The 20045-nt window shown below is 37.1% G+C and overlaps 1 protein-coding gene across 1 annotated transcript in view; it reads right to left on the reverse strand.

Moving 5' to 3' along the window:
- Nucleotides 1-16931, reverse strand: part of xkr7b (XK, Kell blood group complex subunit-related family, member 7b) — an 81540-nt gene extending 64609 nt beyond the window's left edge. Inside the window, exon 1 of the mRNA XM_059527484.1 lies at nt 16384-16931. Within this exon, the coding sequence (XP_059383467.1) occupies nt 16384-16859 (476 nt within the window). The 5' untranslated portion in view covers nt 16860-16931. The remainder of the gene's footprint in view (nt 1-16383) is intronic.
- Nucleotides 16932-20045: the final 3114 nt, after the last annotated feature.

Genomic DNA, 20045 nt, shown 5'->3' on the forward strand with positions numbered 1-20045 from the left:
ATTGTAAATAGGAATGTGGTAGGTAAAAAATGCATATGAAAGCAATGTGAGTCGATCGCTTGATAGTTTCTGACAGTTTCAGTGCGTGAGATTGTTGCGTATTGGCGGTGGGAACATTAGCTTTTGAAGCTCCACCTTCTTGTGAAATGGAGGCTAGGAGTTCCAGCTCATTTCCATTTAAAGGGACAAAGACAAAAACGGCTCCTTTTGGCTCATACCCTAAGAGTGGCAACTTAAACAAGCTATAAAAAAAATTATCTATGGGGAATTTTGAGTTAAAACTTCACATACATACTCTGGTGCCATCTATCTATCTATCTATCTATCTATCTATCTATCTATCTATCTATCTATCTATCTATCTATCTATCTATCTATCTATCTATCTATCTATATATGTGTGTGTGTGTGTGTGTGTGTATACATATATGTGTATATGTATATGTATTTATAGGATTTTGTGCATCTGTAAAATATCATCCAAATGTAGGTTCACTGATTAAACTTTCACATATTTTATACCTCTGTGTTATGTTAGTATGCTGTGTGTGGATTTTATGATATTTATTCTGCCTGTGCAACCTGCTGTTATTCATCCCAAACCTAATTAGATCAAAAAAACATCCTGTACATACAACACATCACAATGAAGATTTGATACTAGCAGCAGGACATAAATTTTGTATGTATTTCTGCTGGGCAGAATATCAGACAGAAACTAGATATTAAAGACGTTCTGAAGCAAATGTGATTGGTTCTTCCCATAGCTCTAACACATTCTATCAACACTTGGCACTAACAACGCCAAGGTCATGAGATTTGATTCCTATGGAAAGCATGAATTATAGTTTGAATGCAATGTAAGTCAGTAAGAATACATAATAAATAAAGCATCTGCCAAATGCATAAAAGCAAAGGAAAAAAATTATTACGTAAATCTGCCACAGTGCTTTGTTGTGTTCTGAGTGGTTACGATGTAAATCACCTGAAGCCCTACCTATTGTGAAATCAATCCTGTTGATTTTGACACACATATTTGACAGGAAACTCATAACAATTCAGGACAGGAGTGAGGAAGATAAAAGTTCACAGCATCTTCCCTGACAAACAAACTTACACTCATTTAAACAGACCACATGAAAAAAAAAACACTCACTTCAGCCAGCAACCCAAAACCCTAATCAGAGGTAGAATACAGAATCCCAATGTAATCGATATAAACATTTCCATACAAGATGATGGAAATGCAGACTTAGATTTAGTTATATCACATATTCAAGAAAAATAAACAATTTCTGAGCGCAGAAGAGAGACATTGAAGTCTGTATAGTTGAAGACAGCAGGTAATTACTGTACTCAATAAATGCAACACAGGTAATACTTGAATGCAAACAAAGGCCATGTCAGGTATGTGCAAGTGTAATTCAATTCTTAGTTCTTTTTCAAAAGATTTCATTTTATTTTATACTTTTATGCAGCAAGGTCACACATTAAAGGTGCCATAGAATGCATTGATACAATATTTTAAATTGTTCTCTGATGTCCATAGAGAGTGTATGTGAAGTTTTATCTCAAAATACCCCACACATAATATTTTATAGCTTGTTGAAATTGCCACTTTTAGGGTATGAGGCAAAATGCTCTGTTTATGTGTATGTCTCCTTTAAATAAAAATGATCTGGTGCTTCTGCCTCCCTTTTCGGATGAGTGCTGAGCTTCAAGAGCTCATGTTCGCGGACATACCACCAGTGTTACAGTTCAACCGGTGATGACCGTGTTACTGACATTGCTTCCAAACACAATTTTTATCTTCCACATTCCTATTTACGATCATTCTGGTAGTACGTGAAGGAAGCACTGGTGAAAATAGGCAGATACAATGGTAGCTTTAGCAACATTTGCTTTACAGAGAGCCAAGAAGCTCTTTTGGAAAACACAATATGATCCATGATGCTTACTTTGTCTGTAGTCTGGATGTTTGTGCACAAAGCATTGGTATCGATCCCTCTTTCAGAAGCAATCTTTGCACAACTTCAGTGCTGAACTGACCCTCTTTTGTGAGGCAGTAAAATGATTAGCACAAAGTATATAACTTTTCCGTTATTTTTGTTGGGACATTCCCTTCAAAAATGAAAATTAACCACTGTGTCATCAGCGGTCTATGAACATTGTATCTCCAGCAGCTACAGCAAGAGAACAGTAATGGCGAACCGCCGCTTCTCACTCAGGGCTGTGTATAGGGCAGAGATCGTCATCAATGGGCGGCACTTTCACTGACTAAGTCCTCATAGTCTGGAACTGCTCATGTGGAGAGACTGTTTATGTTTTTTTGGGATTATATAACAATGAGTGGGTGGATTTTTACCATTATAGACGGGTTGTTTTCACACACTGCAGCATGTGTGTGTGTGTGTGTTTGTATATGCCAGAACATAATAGCATAACAAATAAACATAGAATTCATTTACCATTAAAAACAGTATTCCATTACATGTTTACTGTTGCTTCATACACATGATGTCACTATGTGTTGTCTATTGGTTAACATTTGTTTGGACACACATATTGTAAGCTTGAGTAATACTGTACTTAAGCAGTGAATTATATTTTATGGCTAAGGTGTTTAATGACTGCTAAGAATGTTTAAGGTATTTATTGATATGTTTAGGCTAAACATGCAATAAATAAAAGAGTAAATGCCATATACATCTATAAATGCTTAGGCTTGTGTCATTTTTTTTTTCTAGGCTAAACCGAATTCCATACTTTCAGATATTCTCTTTTTATGTACGTGTGCAAGCAAAGGTTTGCTGGTCTGCATGTGTGTTTATGTGTTTTGTGTGTGTGTGGGTGGGAGTGTGGTGGCACTGTGTGAAATGCAGACTCTTCACTCTGTATTGTTTGGCCTGTGAAAATGCTTCCACAGCAAACTGCACAGCAATGGGAATAACTCTCCCGCCTTGTAATGCCTCCATGTTCTTAAAATAAATGTGTATCCCACTATATTTATATATAAATCAATGTATATCTCACCAGTGCCTATTAAAAAAAAAAAACAGCAATAAAGCCATCTGTTAAATCAATGCTCCTGTACTTGTAGTAAGTAGCAGTTCAAAGATCAAAATGTCAAAATGTCAGGAAAGAAACTACATCTCTGACGCATTGCTTTTACTTCACAACCAACTTTTGTTTCCAGTGGACACTGTTTTCTTAAAGAGCGCAAAAGAAACACTGTTGTGATTAAAACTGCTGTGGCACACCGAGCTAAAAAGTGCTTGTGAAAACCGCTGACTATGGCTTGCGGAAACAGTCACATTATTTCCGGATGTCACACCTCTATGAAGTTATCTTCTACTCCAGCTCTGTGCCTGCTCAGGAAAATAACTAGAACAGAGTATTCTTCTGTTTTCCATTTTTCATCCCTGACCCTCTGAAATAGTGGAGAAAAATGAGGCGAGCACAAGAGAATAAAGGAATTCAATGCATTCATCAGGAGGCCGGAGAGAGCGTGTAGTTGAATTATTAAATCACAGGCTCTTTAGAGGAATCAGACTATGGAAATGGAAGACAGTGTGAACTCGGGACACTGGTCATTTTAAACATTATGTTGAATCAATAGCATGACTAATGGGCTTTGTGTTAGGCTGTTTTTGTTGGAAATAATTAGTGGTGCTTGCTGAATGAAACATGACTGTTAATACTTTTCAATGGGACAAATCTATAACCTTTTGTAGTACATTATAACACATTTATTGGTATGGGTACGAATAAAACCGTGCCACATCTAGGGACTTGAATATCATTAAGATATGTTGTTAAGCTCTTTTGACTTGGGCCAGCCAATAACCTCTTAGAAACCTTAGCAACTACAAAGTTACACCCTTTGAAAAGTGTTAGAAGTATTTGGGATGCTGTGTTCCATACTGTGTCTGCTAAGATGCTATGGGAAAAAGCTATTTTTTTCTGCTGAACTAAAAAATTTTCAATAATCCAGTGTATTTGCACAGCCATTGGTTTGTGCAGTACACTTAAAAAATAGCTAAACCCATGGCTACGAAGCCTGCCAAAATGGGCAGGGCCTTCTGGCTATATAAGCTGCTGCTTTGCCATAGGATTCAGATTTCTTATCTTTCAGTGATGATGGCGTTCTTCACTGATCTCCGCTGACTGAATAGCCTGCTTGCTGTTGACATGCCTCGGAGTGGAACAGTAATCTTTCTGCTTAGCTGATTCGCCATCTTTAGCCATCTAGCAAGCCTTATAAGAGCAAATTTCTGTAATATCAAATTTCCACAGCGTTGTTTCAAATGCTGTTCTGTTATTGCTGTACATGCAGGTCTCCACTGCACGCAGATGATGGCCACCATGAGTATGTTTACTGCTTGGGCAAATCCCATACGGAATCCGAGCTCACCGAGACGGACTGTTCCTATTGTGAGAACATGAGTTTCACCTCTCTGTGCTTGTGGACAGCTTTCTTTTCAGAAAGCGACTCTGCCCCTCGCCCCCTCCTATTTTCTTCCTCCCAGGAGCCTGTGAGGAAAAAAAACAACATGACAGAGGATCACAGCGCTCAGATGCGAGTGAGCTCACACCGGCTCAAGTCCTGTGTGCCTTGCTTAATCCACACAGAGAGTCTTCCCCCATCCTCTTCACCCAACCTGACCAGCATCCCTCTGCCAGCGCGAGCGATCTGGTCTTACTCGGTTGGAGGAATGATGTAATTAGCAGCCTTGGATGCGGAGGAGCTGTCGGGCTCGAATGCCCAGCGACATTAAGCCTGGGTTGGACGCTAAATTATTCCATGTCCTCTTGAAAGCTGTCAAGGAGCTGGGATTGGAGCCGTCCTGTAGCTGTCTGGATGAGTGGTTCCTGCCAGGGTGCCATGAAGCCCCTCGTCAGCGATCCTCTCCTTTTCCAGAGGTCCATGATGAGCTCACTAGGTTGTGGCAGTGGCTGCATACCTCAGCCTGTCCTCTTCTATCAGCTGTAAGGCAAAGGCCGCCCATCCATCCAAGCCGTGTAGGATGGTGGTTCTCACCAGCACGGACGAGTCTGGCCCTGACCCTGCAATGCTCAGGAGCTGTGAAGCACGATGGACCTGGCTTTGAATGCCACCAAAACCACAGCTCAGCTTATAGGGCGTTTCATGGCCAGTCTGGTGGTGCTCAAAAGCAACTTATGGCTGACCTTGATGGAAATCAAGGATGCTGACAAGGTCTCCTACCGGTTCAGTTTAGAGCATACTTTGTATATATATATATATATATATATATATATATATATATATATATATATATATATATATATATATATATATATATATATATATATATATATACAAAGTATGCTCTAAATGTCAAATGCAGAAATGTTAATTCATGCGTTCATGACCTCAAGGTTAGATTACTGTAATACTCTATTGAGTGGTTGTTCTACATGCTTAATAAACAAACTCCAAATAGTTCAAAATGCAGCAGCTACAGTTCTTACGAGAACCAGGAAGTATGGCCACATTAGCCCAGTTCTGTCAACACTGCACTGGCTACATATTAAACATCATATAGATTTAAAAATCTTTCTTACTACTTATAAAGCCCTGAACGGTATAGCACCTCAGTATTTGAACGAGCTCTTATTGCATTATAGTCCTCCACGTCCACTACGTTCTCAAAACTCTAGCAATTTGCTAATGCCTAGAATATCAAAATAAACTGTTGGCGACAGATCCTTTCCCTATTTAGTGCCCAAACTCTGGAATAACCTACCTAACATTGTTCAGGAGGCAGACACACTCTATCATTTTAAATCTAGATTAAAGACCCATCTCTTTAACCTGGCATACAAATAACACACTACCACATTTCTAATATTCAAATCCGTTAACCACTTCAGCTGTTATTTTGATTTTTTGAGAATTAGGCATATGCAATATTGGACCCACCGGTGGGTCCCCAGAGTTGATGTGGTTAAAGGATTTTTAAGCTGCATTAATTAAGAAAACCAGAACCGGGAACACTTCCCATAACACACAATGTACTTGCTACATCGTTAGAAGAATATCATCTATGCTAATATTAGTCAGTTTCTCTCTTATTCCGAGGTCACCGTAGCCACCAGATGCAGTCTGTATCCAGATCAGATGTTCACTGCTCCAACACGCAGAAGCGGTGTCTGATTCAAGAATGAACTGATTATTTTCAGTGAACCTTTTAAATCGGTTTGCAAATCGCATCAAACAATTAATTCACAAATTAAAATGATCTGACTGCAGCTGTTCATGAGTCGACACCTCACTGATTCAAATGAACCATTTAGCGTGAGTCTCCAGTGAACTGAATTCACAAGTAAGAACCGGGAGATCGTGTGAGCACGCGCGACTGATGCTGCTAAATGTAAGTTACTAATGTCGAATTTTAGGACTAATTATTGTAACGTAAAATCATATTTAGGTCACAACTGTCAGTTGTTTGTGAACTAAATCTGGTGTAAAAGGTGATCTATTCAAGCCCACTGAAATCCTTGAATGCAGACACATCAACATCAGTGTTTCTATGTTTTAGGTAAAAAAAAAAATCATGAAACATTAAAATAACACAGACTAAATAAAATAACTCATTCATGTTCAAGTTCCCTTCTGCTGTAACATTAACAGTTTTATTAAAAATGCTACACATTTAGCCCTTTGTGATGTCTTTTTTATATTGTTTATCATTTTTATATTGTTTGGAATAACTAGCCAAGTAGACAGATATGAATGTTTGTTCATAACCATACTGAAAATAAGAAAATATTGTTAGCTGATGCTAACTGTCTAGCTAACAAGCTTGCTGGTGCTAAGTTGATGTAATTTTTAGATATAAAGTACAAATATTTTTTTTTCAATCACCTAGATAGATTACATCTGAGGGAAAAGAAAGAATGTGATGTTCAGAACATGGTAAATACAGTGATTACTGAAGTGGGTAGTGATGCCCTCTGGGGACATTTGGCCAGGGGTGTTTTTATACCACAGACAAGGTTTGAGAAGAAAAAACCATTATGAAGATATATCTATATTTTCTTCCTAACCTCAGCCCTTATTCTCATGTCATTTATATAATTTTTTCTTACTGGTGAAAATCAGATTCAATCAAATCTGTTTTCTCTCCGGTACATCGCAGTGTAAGCTTCACAGTGAACATTACTACATCACTCTCGTCATCATAGTCCATATCAACAACAAAAATATATCTTGACTCCATATAGTGGTTATGTGCTAATAATAATATAAAAAATAATAATATAAAATTAAATTAAGTAGCCTATATAAAATTTCTAAATAAATCTATCAGTACTTTTTTACTTAAGTACATTAAAAATCGAGTACTTTTGTACTTTCACTTGAGTAAAATTGAAAAAGGAGTACTTTTATTTTTACTGAAGTAATATTTTATTATACGTACAGTATCTGTACTTTTACTCAAGTACTTGATTTGTGTACTTCGTCCGCCACTGGACGAGGACAACTACATGAGCCCCAGAGACAGATCCGTATTGTTAAAAGCGCTATATAAATAAAGGTGACTTGATTATATGTACAGTATATACACTCAGCATTCTATTATTGTGGTCTAACATCTAAACATGACAATAGCACGTTTCTAAGCATCTCTAAACATGACATAATATAAAAATGACCTGTGGGTGGATGCTTTACATGTCACTCAGACAATGCCATTTATAGCTGAAATCAACTGTTAAACATGTTAATGCTGGCCTGCCCCCTGCTTCTCCTGATTGGTCCATTTATTTTGTATACTGTCAGTAATAAGCTGTGCCCAAGAACTTTTTTTTTTATACTTAACAAAGCATCTTAAATGCAGCATTCAGGTGTTATACGCTGAAAAATGGAGTCAAGGCACAAATGTATATCTAGGGCATGTTTACATACAAAAAAAAATTAAAAGCAGAGTGAAAAAAGCAGGCTCTGATTGTAGTAGTAGTATCAAGTAGTTCTTGATCACAATAAACAGGAAAGCTGACAGTCAAGTGTCTGGTTACTTAAAGGTCCCATTTTTCGTGCTTTTTTGAAGCTTTGATTGTGTTTACAGTGTGCAATATAACATGTGTTCATGTTTCACGTGTAAAAAAACAGTATTTTTCACACAATTCACCTATCTGTATACCGCTGTTTTCACTGTCATAAAAACGGGCTGATGACTTCCTTGTTCTATGAAGTCCCTCCTTCAGAAATACGTAACGAGCTCTGATTGTGCCAGCGGTTCCTGTGCTGTGATTCGACGCTGCCCTCCTGGAAACGTGATTGGGCTAGTATTGGAGTAGTTTTGAGAAGCAAATGGGCAGGAGCATGTGCTGGAGATGTACTTATAATAACAGGAGTGTTTTTACTGACGAGATGCGCATGAAAATCGCATTCGATTTTTTTGCACAGCCCTAACATCTAGTTAACAAATCTAAACAGCGTTGCCCTTTGTGTAATAAGTCACAGAAACTGTTAAATGCACCAACTTAAATAATAAAATACACTTACTGGTTGTGGTCCATAAACAACGCCTTCTCCAGACAAAGAGGGAACTGCTCCATCTTTCAAGAATAATCTTTGTGCGAATCCGGCATTAAACTGATTGAGATTGAGGAAGCTCGCTGTCCTCAGCAAAATGTGCTGCACATAGTTTTACATGTGGATTATAATTTTCGGGAACCGAGTTAAACATAAATTGTAACCATTGATCTCCAAGTACAGCGTTACTAGGAAGCCCAAACAAAGGTGATTGGACTCCGAGATGAAAATAACAGCGTTTCGACGACATGGCGACAAACACAAACACAGCTCTTCCTTCTTCTCCGTCGGAGCGCAACAAGACCACGCCCCCCTGTTTGTGTATTCATGTGGGCGGAGGTTAGTCAAAAAACTGTTTTAGTGACGTCATTACTGCAGGAACTAGAGGAATGTAGTCCAAACGGCTCGTTTTTTGTGGGCGAATTCTGTTAAATAAAATATCTCGCTTGGCATTGAACTTTAAACTTTAGAATTTTACAGATATTATTTATACTCTAACAACAACATTACACACTAACTAACGTTTAAAACATGGGATCACGAAGAACGGGACCTTTAACATTTTTATTTGCACATTATCCTCTCTTATAACTGAGTTTCTCACAGCTGGCTCTCACAGATAACCCCAGTGTTACATCCATTCTCAACTCAAGCTTTTCAGCACAGTCTACAAAAAAACAGAAGACAGAATCAGAGGAAGACTCTATTAAACCTCTGCCCTGATCAGCATGGATATACATATCATAAATGAATATGGAAGCAACCGAGTCAAAGAGAGGTTACACACCTGGGGAGCTTCTCTTCCCTTCTGCTCCTGATGTGACATTATTACACTTGTTCTGCAATCAGGAAATCTTACACTCAGAATAGAAATTAAAATGCCCTCACAATGCTCAGCTCCATGTCTCTACATTTCTACTCGGAGAGAACAGCCAGCACTTCTCTCAGACTCCTGCTCTTTCTCCATTCCTTCCATAGTTTGTCGACAGAGATAAAATATATGTCATGTGACGCTACAGGGGAGACACCACCGCTGAAAATTATATAAAATACAGAAGTGCAAAAACAAAATAACAGAAAAATAGAGGGGGGCTTCATGCGGTGAATGCTGATTTATAACACATCCATGCTGCGCATGTCTCAAAGTTTCACTTTTTTTCTGGTAGTTTAGGACACAGTGTTGAATATCAACACAGGCTGACAGAGCAAGGCATCCTTTGTTCACCATCTGTTGGATTTAACTTGTTTTCTACATCACTTTAAAAAAAACTGAAAAGGCTGTATATATGTGTTCCTGTGTGTAGACTAGATACACATAATCAACCTGCAGTCATAGCCAATCCAGATGTTCATAACACTGGCGCTGCCCAGAACTGTCACAGCCAATCAGATCACAGTAACACGATTGACAGGTGTAATTGCGCAGGGGATATATCACCACCAGAGCAAACAGGTAAATCAATGTGCGTCTTCCTGCTGATATAAAACTCTAAGACATAACCTATCTATCAGTCAAGGACAATCAAAATATATTATTAAAATTAAAATTTCAATACAAATATTTGTTTGTAAATAAAAAAGCCATTTCCTGCCAGAGACAGATTGCTGTTTGATGGATAGATTAATAGAGACAGTAAATTAATCGCCGCCTCTTAAACACACAAACATTCATGAGTTGCCTTTTAAATGAGATGCATCTTAAAGTTTCACTGCGACTGGGTTGACCCCATGTCCTGTGTGCATCCATAAAACAAAACACATCCTTGTAAGCTCTGATGACCTGTCAATGGATTTCAGATAGAAGCTGGGTCAGTGACAGATTGCCATGTCCAAGATGATGTAAAGACTAAGAAATGGGTCTCACTTAATATTTAAAGTAGCATTAACTACTATGTATTTACATACAAAAAATAAGTACATTGTACTTATTGTGTTTATACTGTATTGCAAAACAGTTTTGCTGTTATTGAGGTGGGATACAGGTGATGCTAGGGACAGTTTTGGTGGTATGGGTAGGTTTAAGGGTGGGTTAAAGTGTAAGGGATGGGTAATTATAGTTAACAGCGTAATTATATATTATATAATAGTGTAATTATATAAACTGTGTATGCACACAATAAGTGAACTGTATCAAATGATTAATTCAAATGTTAATACATATATATATATATATATATATATATATATATATATATACAGTATATGTATGTATTCATTTCAAGCTTGTGGAAATGGTGCTTGTGATGTGCTTGGTTTATCATGTGTCTCTCATCACCATCTGCTTTAGGTGTTTATTAGTGTATTACAAAGCTACTTAACAGATTGCAGTATTTCAATAGGTTGGTATATTAATATTAACCAGAATGACCAAAACTAAAACAATACCAAATTTAATTTAAATCTGTTAAACCTAAAATGATGCTGCCATATGTTTTGTGGTAAAATTCTGGCAACCACAGCTGCCAGTTTTTTTTTTACCATAAATTTTACAGATTTTTTCTTTTTCGTACATGTGTTCTGCAACAGAACAAATGCTATAAGGGCATGAGTGTAAGTCCTGACAAGAAGACCTCTCCAGCTCTAAGAAACATCCAATATTGAAATCAATATTGTATATGTGCTGCTTTTTGTTCTCGCAAAAGTTGAAATAACATCCCTGGACATAAGTACAGTCTCTAAATCCGCTCTTACACACATCTGCTGGCAAAAACTCTCTTTAACTCCCTCTGACAAGCAGATGGGTACACAGAGGCATTCACATACAGTATAAACAGCACTCAATGTAATTTATATTCAGCTGCTGTGTTTAGGAAACATGTGAACACTCGCTTGCCTTCACAAATACACACACAGTGTATCTGTCACTCCATTGTGAGTATATTTCCAGCATCTGCTGTGAAGAATTGGGTCAGCTCCAACAAGACAGACAGCATCAGGATCTTTAGGAAGGGAATGAGACTGCGAGACTGACAAGTGGATAGAGGGATGGCAGGGGAGAGGAGACAAAAGACAACCTCTCGTCCTCTAACCTGTTCTTAATGACGGCCCTATCTAATAAGGAATTATTTTCTCCATTCCCAACCCTGGGAAAATGTCACTTTGAGGTGCGTAGTTGAGATGGACGAGGTGTTTTCTGCTTTAAAATGCTCCTCACGCACGTCGGCTGCGGTGTAATGCCTTCAGCTCGGTGAGAATATCCCGATCAACTCCCTTAATGGCCCAGCGGATACACTCCACTGCCTCACACACCTGCAGCACACATATCACAACAGCTGCTCTGTGCTTGAGTGCATCTGTGTGTGTGTGTGTGTGTGTGTGTGGGGGGGGGGGGGTGTTAAAATAGGTCCAACTAAGCCTTAACTTCAGCTTGGCAAAATGTGCTGTTTGAGATAATGTAAACTTTATGTAGCCTCTAAGAGTCTCTCAAGTAGTTCTAGTGTCTCACATACACTACTGAGGATTGCAAAAACCATGCTGAATAATACAGAATTGCTCCAGATTGAAGTCTGTATTTTAGTGTTGAACACTCAAACAGCTATGAAAGTTTTAGGATACACTACTGTTCAGAAGTTTGAGGTCAGTGAGAGTTTTTAATCATTTATATAATGCGTATATTCAGTAAGTATAGCTTAAATTTGACAAAAGTGACAGTAAAGACATATATATATATATATATATATATATATATATATATATATATATATATTAAGCAGCACATCATTGTTTTATACATTGATAAAAAATTGGCATCACAACAATTTATTTTTAATTGTATTTATAAATAGACAAATAGAAAACACTTTTCTCAAAATATAATAATATTTCACAAAATTACTGTTGATACTGTATTTTTTATTTTGATCATAGTAAAAAAAAAAAAAAAAAAAAAAACATTACCTACCCCAAGCTTTTGAACAGCAGTATACAGTACATTTGCATAAGTGTCAGTATTAAAAAAAAAAAATCAAATCATGTGAAATTAATGCAAAACACCTGAATGATAAATGTGATTTAACTCACGTGAAAGAAAACTTTATTTTTCAACTATTTTCAGTCATTTTCTTCCACATTTCTCACTGGATTTGAAGTTGAACTGTCAGTTTGTTAATTAAAAAAAAGTGCTGAGTCACAGTTCCCTGGTGTCATTATTCGCCTATAGAAGCTAAATTGATATGTGTTTAATGGTGTGTGACATTAAAATTCATTTATTTTTGCACCAGATGCAATGAAGTTGTATGTCACTGAGACAAAAATGAAAGTGCATTTCATGCTGCTATGTAGTGCCTCTTTTTTTAAAGTTCACTTTTGTTTACAGTGTGATTAGCTGTCACAGTTGTTTATACTTGAATAAATTAATAAATGGATTATTTGGCTGCTCTTCTCTTTTATACTTGTGACATTCACTGCAAGGTCAGATCCTTCAGTAAATTTGGAAGTATTTTTTTAAAGAAGTTATCAGACATATCATTAGAAACTTAGTTCTACTTACAAAATTTTATCACATTTAGTAGCCAGCAAGTACTCCTTTCATGCTTCCTTGTTTAAAACTATTTGTGCAAATTTCATAGATTTCTGGTTTAAACAGGTTGATCTCTGCAAAATTCAAGACGACAAGATGAATTCACCACGATCTATTCACTGATCTAGGAAAAATCTAAATAAGATGAACGTATGATCTCAGCCATTGTGAGCAACAGATCAAGAACCAGTGATACATCCGTAAAATGCAATCTCACACACCACATGCTTCACACAATAACTGAGCTATTTGGCTTGCTTTGTAAATCTAGATCCAGCTCTCTGCAGCTGATTCAGGCTCTTCCAGTTCTGGTTTATGCGTTGATCTCGACTTGAGTCAGAATTTCCAATAACTCAATGTTATCAGTTGGTTTTTGCCTCTTTAATCTGCTCTTTATGACTGCAAGAGTAGTGCTAGTGACTAGTGATATTCAAAAATACTGTCGACCTGCCAAGTCCACCGAGGTGTTGCTGTGAATACATCAGTTTGAGATCAGGTCACGTGGATTTTATCTGAGACAACAGAACCTCACTCAAACAACAAACAGACCGATAAAGCACTGCACAGATGTCCTAATTTGACATGATACTGTGTAAACGTGCACACACACATTCACAAATCAGGCCTGTGTATATTACCTCTAAAACAGTGATTCCCAACCAGTGGCACAAGGAGATTCCAGAGAATACTTGAAAATGGGGTTGTTTCTTTTTTTCTTTATTGAAACATATAAAACAAAAATTATTATGCATTAATAAACTAATAAAAAATAAACAATTCTAATAATATATTAAATATATATTAGGGGTGCCATGATTTACGAAAATATATAATTTAAGAAAACAGTATGTATTGGGCTTGTCTTTTAAATTGTCATTATTTATAAAGACAGTGGACATCCTTCTTCACAAAAATGTAAAGCTCTGTTCTATTTTTCTCCCATCACATCTCAGTCAGTTAAAGCACAGAAACTAATATCTCAGTAGAAGCAGTTATAAAGAATCTATATTTGTCATTCATTGACATTTATGCATTTAGCAGATGCTTTTATCCATAGCTTTTATACTTTGCATTCAAGTTACATTTCATCAGTTCCTTGGATGTCAAACCCATGGCTCTACAGAAATACAGAACAAGGAACCCACCACTGCATTCGGTGCTTTTTATTTATAAAATCTAAAATAATAATATACCAAATTAATTGTAAAACAAAGAAATTAATAAAAAAAAAATTAAATAAAAAAAAAAGGTTTGTGTGTCTGTGCAGTACACACATATATATATATATATATATATATATATACTGCACAGACACACACAAACTTTTACACATACCAAACTAATTTACAGAAGAAAAAGAAAAAAAAAACATCACTGCATGATTACATTTTGTTTTTAATATCATTCATAATGCTAAAAATATCTGATATGCATAAAATATAATTTTTGGTTTACTGAAAACTCTCTTAAGACATATAGGCAAATCACATTCAGATATAGACAGGATTTTTTTTTTTCTTGAGGACTCTTTATAATAGATTTAAACATGTTGTATAAATATCTGGTAGCATAACCTAGAGTTAATAAACAAATGTGCAAGAGGCAGAAGATGTTCAGAACTGATGCTAGGTAGTCTGCAGAGATTTTTGAGGACATCTTCAGGCACTGATTTTGTATGGACCTGGTCACTTATGACAGAAAAACAGGTTCTCGCTTACATACAGACATACCTATCAACCCATGCAAATATTCAACATTCCTGTTACAACTGTTCACAATAATAAATCATATTTAGAGAATTCAAGAAGGAGGTAAGGAGAGTGAGCGAGAAGGAGAGGTAACAGGAATTTGTTGTGGAGAACGATGGCAGGAAATGCTATATCCTCTCCCACACAATCACTGAGACACACAGTCCTCCCTGGCCCTGTGTTAATAATTCAGCACTTAACTACCAGTAAAACACTCACACACATGTGGGAGTGAATCGCTTCCTCTGTCCCTGCTCTGGAATAAAGAGAAGCAGCATCTGACAAGGGAAAAACATTCCTCAGATGCAGTCTATCCTCAAGGCACTTTCAGCAAAGCCTATAGACCTCTATTGTCATTAGCAAAACAAACCTGCTCAAGTGTCCATCTGGTTTTCTTACAAACACGCTGGATGCCCATTCCAGGCCTCAAGAAGCACAAAAGTCATAAAGCACAAATAAAATAACATAATTTGACTGTTTTCTTATTACAGTTGACTGCATTGTCCCAGAGAGTATATGATGGTTACAGCGATCTTCAAACCAGCCTTGGCACTTTTGATAACTTCTCCAAGAACAATTGGAAGCCCTCCACGGAAAGCCTAAAACAAAGGCATGAAGGCACATAGGCAATGCAAGAATGAGTTATGATCCTCCCCAGACAACACCGGCCTGGAAGTTGTCTGTACTCTCTGTACTTAGCCAGTAATGAACCTGTAGGGTTACACAATGCCTGTTTTGTCTGAAGAGGGCTCAGATTTTTCAATTGTTTCTAAATCTGTGGACTATTCTTGCAAGATCCACTGTAGTTTTGAGAAAGTACAAGCACAAACTGTCTCTTTATAAAGCAGAGGTTCTCAACTCAGTCACAGGTCTGTTCTATTAGGAAACGGACATGAGGGTTCAAAAAGAAACCACTCTGTGTGGAAAAACAAATTATGTTAGGTTTTAGTTCACATTTAAATGCAACATAAGCAGAAGCACAGAAGCACAAGCAGGTTGCAAAATCATCATCCTTCTAAACCATGCATGAAAAATTATTATATTAAATACAGCCCATTTGGGTTGCAACATATATTTGTATTCAGACCCACTGTTTTAGGATTTATTTGAACACATTTGGGTGCCATTGCACAGCGCAGTTGTATTGAGAATCAGAATGCACGTTTATTGGCTACTGAGTTGCTCTTATTACTTAATTGTATGCTCCAAAGGACACAGTGAACGTAAGCCAAATACAACATCCATTTCAAAATAACCTGAGGGTGACATGACTGTGGGGGCACCAGAGATGGCACCGGGCGCTTTGTCCACCTAGGCACACCATCTATGTTGGCAACCAGCACAGATGCGCAGCCAAGAGAAGTGAGTTGGGATGTAGACAGACAGGGATGCAGTTCTTTCCATCTGCTCCCAATGAATCACCAAGCAGAGAGCCACAATAAAAGTAACATCCATTCCAAGAAAGGAGACACTATGCATGGAAACGAACACTGACTGGCCAGCGCTCATGGGCTCTGGGAGAAGTTCTGGATAATAGATGTAATGCATCTTACCTCCAGACCTGGCCGAGCTGCAAGATGTGGATGATGGACTGGAAGAGCCACACAAGTACTCGGCAGCATTTCCTCGTGCCGTTCGCAGGCAGGGTTCTGCCGCTGCCGCTCCGCCGGTCGCTGTCCTTGGTGCTGAAATCGCATCTGTCCCCGCTTGGGGAGGCGCTCATCTCCGAGTAATCATACACGAACCATCTGAAACTTAACACCTGAACCACCGCGGAGGGAACCACAACGAACACTAACGTGAGCCCGAACCACCAATAGTCCCGCCTCAAGTAGTAGTCCGCTGCCAGCCACAGGTCGGTGGCTCCGTCGCAGAAGAAGACCAGGAGGGCGCACAGCACCCAGCAGCAGTCCAGCAGCGAGAAGCGCTTCTCGGCGCGAGGGTGCACAGGAGCCGCGCTCTGCTCAGGGCCAAGCAGACACCGAGAAGCGCTCTCACACACGGCTGCTCCATCCGATTTAGCGGCCATGTTTGTTGTAGAAAGAGAGTGGGCAAAGGAAAGCGAAGTACAATGAGAGGGGAGGGGATGTGTGTGCAGCAGTGTGTGTGTGAAAGCTCATGAGAGAGTTGGGAGACAGAGAAAAAGAGAGAGAGAGAGAGAGAGAGAGAGAGAGGGGGGGGGGGGGTATGGGGGAGGGATAACGGACAGACTTCGGGAATATAATTGGTTTGTGCTGGGATACAATCAGCCTTGTTTTACAAACCGTTCGTTGGAAGGACTACAAAGACATGCAGCGTCTTGTGAGAATTTAGGCTTTTCTTTATAAACGACAAAAACGTGTAAAAAATCAGTTTAATGAAAATGAATGACAACTTGATAATAAAATACTAAACATATAACCTAGTGGAATGAATAAATGAGCTTTTTGTAACATATATTGTGTCCAGTTTTTGCTACATTATTATTATTTTTTTCATATTTATGGTTCATTTTAATACATATTAAGTATTTTTTTTAAATAATTTTTCTGATTATTTTTCTGACATCCCAGGAATTCCTTAATTCCTTAAAAACATTAATAGCCTAATTGTATAGTCACGATGTGGAGTTTTATGTTCTGATTTATATTTAGAAGGAAAGTAAGTAGAAAGTAATTTGACAAATGCCAAGTGTCATAAAGAAAATCTAATTTGTATCCGTGTTATGATTTTTGACCAGAGGGAAGTTAACAACATGCTTCGAATTTCAGTTTTTTGTTTGCAAATCTGTAGAGTCAGAATTTAACAGTGCATAATTGTGCGCCAAGTTACTGATGAATAATTAATCAAACTAAATGTTCAGGGGTGCGTTCTCCGAAACTACCTTAACGCTACGTCGTTCTTAAGTTGTACCTTAAGAAGTACCTTATCGTTAATACGTGGTTTCCGAAACCTTCTTAGTTAAGTATACCTTCTGTAAGTCATGCGTTCGTAAGGTTGGTCTGGAGCGCTCTTAGCTATACCTTATCGCTGCTGACGGTTCATACCGCTAGTGGCCACCACTATGCAAAAAGATTTTTTACATCGCAGTTTAATTACACATAGAAAATGTTATATTATATATAATATATATATAATGTATAATGCACTAATTTAATATTATTAATTTAATATTATTAATATTATTAATGTAATAATATTATAATAATATTATATTTAATATTTATATTTTAATATTTAATAATATTATAATATATTATAATAATTTAATATTATTATATTTTACTTTACTTTAAAATTACATTTTTACTTTACTTTAAAATTATATATGCTGAGTAAGACCTCAGTGTGGCTTGGCGATCTCTTTTTGCTGACTTTTTTCCCCTACATAGTGAATGTCGGCATGTCTCTCATGTTTGCGCTTTTATTGAGGAAATCATCAAATTACACAAATGAGCGATTTACGCCAATAATGTGATACGGCTGGTGGATAATAAGCATACGTTGTGGAGAACATTAACACACTTATGGCCGTGAGGGTTTGGGATTGTACACTTGCTAAATTATAAACACATACTCATATTTATTTCTGCATGTACTTATTTCAATAAGCCCCGATAAATGCAGTTTGTACTATTTCTAAAACGCTTCTTTATAAAGAACATTGTTTTCTCAATACTTTACCTATACCGCTGTGAAGGAAAGAGCGCACAATCGATCATCGAGGCGTCGATATCAACCTATTCAGCACCTCCACCATGGACAGCAACTGCTAAGGTCGAACTTAAGAAGGTTTACCTTAAGCAACATCCTAAGGTATAGTTCGGAGAACACACGTAGCAAAGGTATACCTGTAGTTAAGGTGTACCTTTTGAGTATTCGTAGCGCGCTAAGAGACAACGTTATCGGAGAACGCACCCCAGAGCTGTTTAGCTGTGACGTCAACTCTTGAGCAATCTGAAAGGTTAATTATTAATGGTTCCCTAAAAAAAAAAAAAGTTTTTTTTTTCGATTTATAAAGTCTTTAGATTTAAGGACTTAAACAGCTTGTTAATCAGATAATTTCACATCCTTTGTTCCTCCATTTAGCAGCTTGGTAGCACTTAACGGTAGCACTACGCATAATTATATTTCGAATAATGTTTAAGAAAGATTTTACTCAAATCTAAAATTACTTAAAAAAAGTAAAATATAATAAAAAAGGCGACACGTTACATGTTTCAGCACTTATTTTACTGATTCCATGAACTCAAGACAGTTGAATCTCATTCATCGAGACGCTTTCCATGTGCTTCCAGGCCCATAAATGGAGCATGAAAGCACTCGTACTTTTGTGGTGAAGGATTGGAAATGGTTTATTGATTAGTGGAATGGGCGCGAGCTCGCGCTCTCTGGGATATTTAATGTTTGACAGCGCGAGGAGAGCACGCGGTTATGCTGGAACTGTCACTATGACAGCGGAGCTGCATGCTACCACCCCAATTTAATGTATCATACCTAAAACACAAGCAGTTTGGTGGATGTTGACTCACAACAACAAAAGAAATAACAACAACATAAACAACAGCAACAATAATAATAATAATAATAATAATAATAATAATAATAATTATTATTATTATTGACAGTAATGGTGACCAGTTATCTAACGCAGTGTTATTATTGGTAGGATGCAAACTGTGTTAAGTAAATTATTTCAAAACAAGCGTTTCAGTCGAATATAATTCACACAATGTCAAAACTCCGTGATAAAAAAACAAACAAAAAAAGCAACAACATTTGGCCACATTTTAAAGGTAATGCAATTACACAGGAAAACCCTAAACTTGGCAACCCTACATAGATCATAAACATTTAAACAATATTGCACTAATATGTAAAATATGGAATGAAAATTGAGAGCAGTTTGAAATTTGAAGATTGTCAGTGAAAAGTGACAAAAATTCAACTTGTTTTTCAGAACACTGACCTTCAGAAGACTTAGCATACAACAATCGACTTATATTGACAATATATATATATATATATATATATATATATATATATATATATATATATATATATATATATATATCATGCTATCATTCATTTTATGGAAAAAAAAAGCTTTGTAAAGATTCTTAAAAAATTCTGTTACAACATGCAAGTTTGAAAAAACATAAGGGTCAGTAAATAAGGATAGAATTAGATTTTTATGGGAACCTTAAAAGTCAGTCGAATCAAAATGTCCACACAG

The sequence above is a fragment of the Carassius carassius genome, chromosome 37 (assembly GCF_963082965.1).
Source record: "Carassius carassius chromosome 37, fCarCar2.1, whole genome shotgun sequence".
NCBI lineage: Eukaryota > Metazoa > Chordata > Actinopteri > Cypriniformes > Cyprinidae > Carassius > Carassius carassius.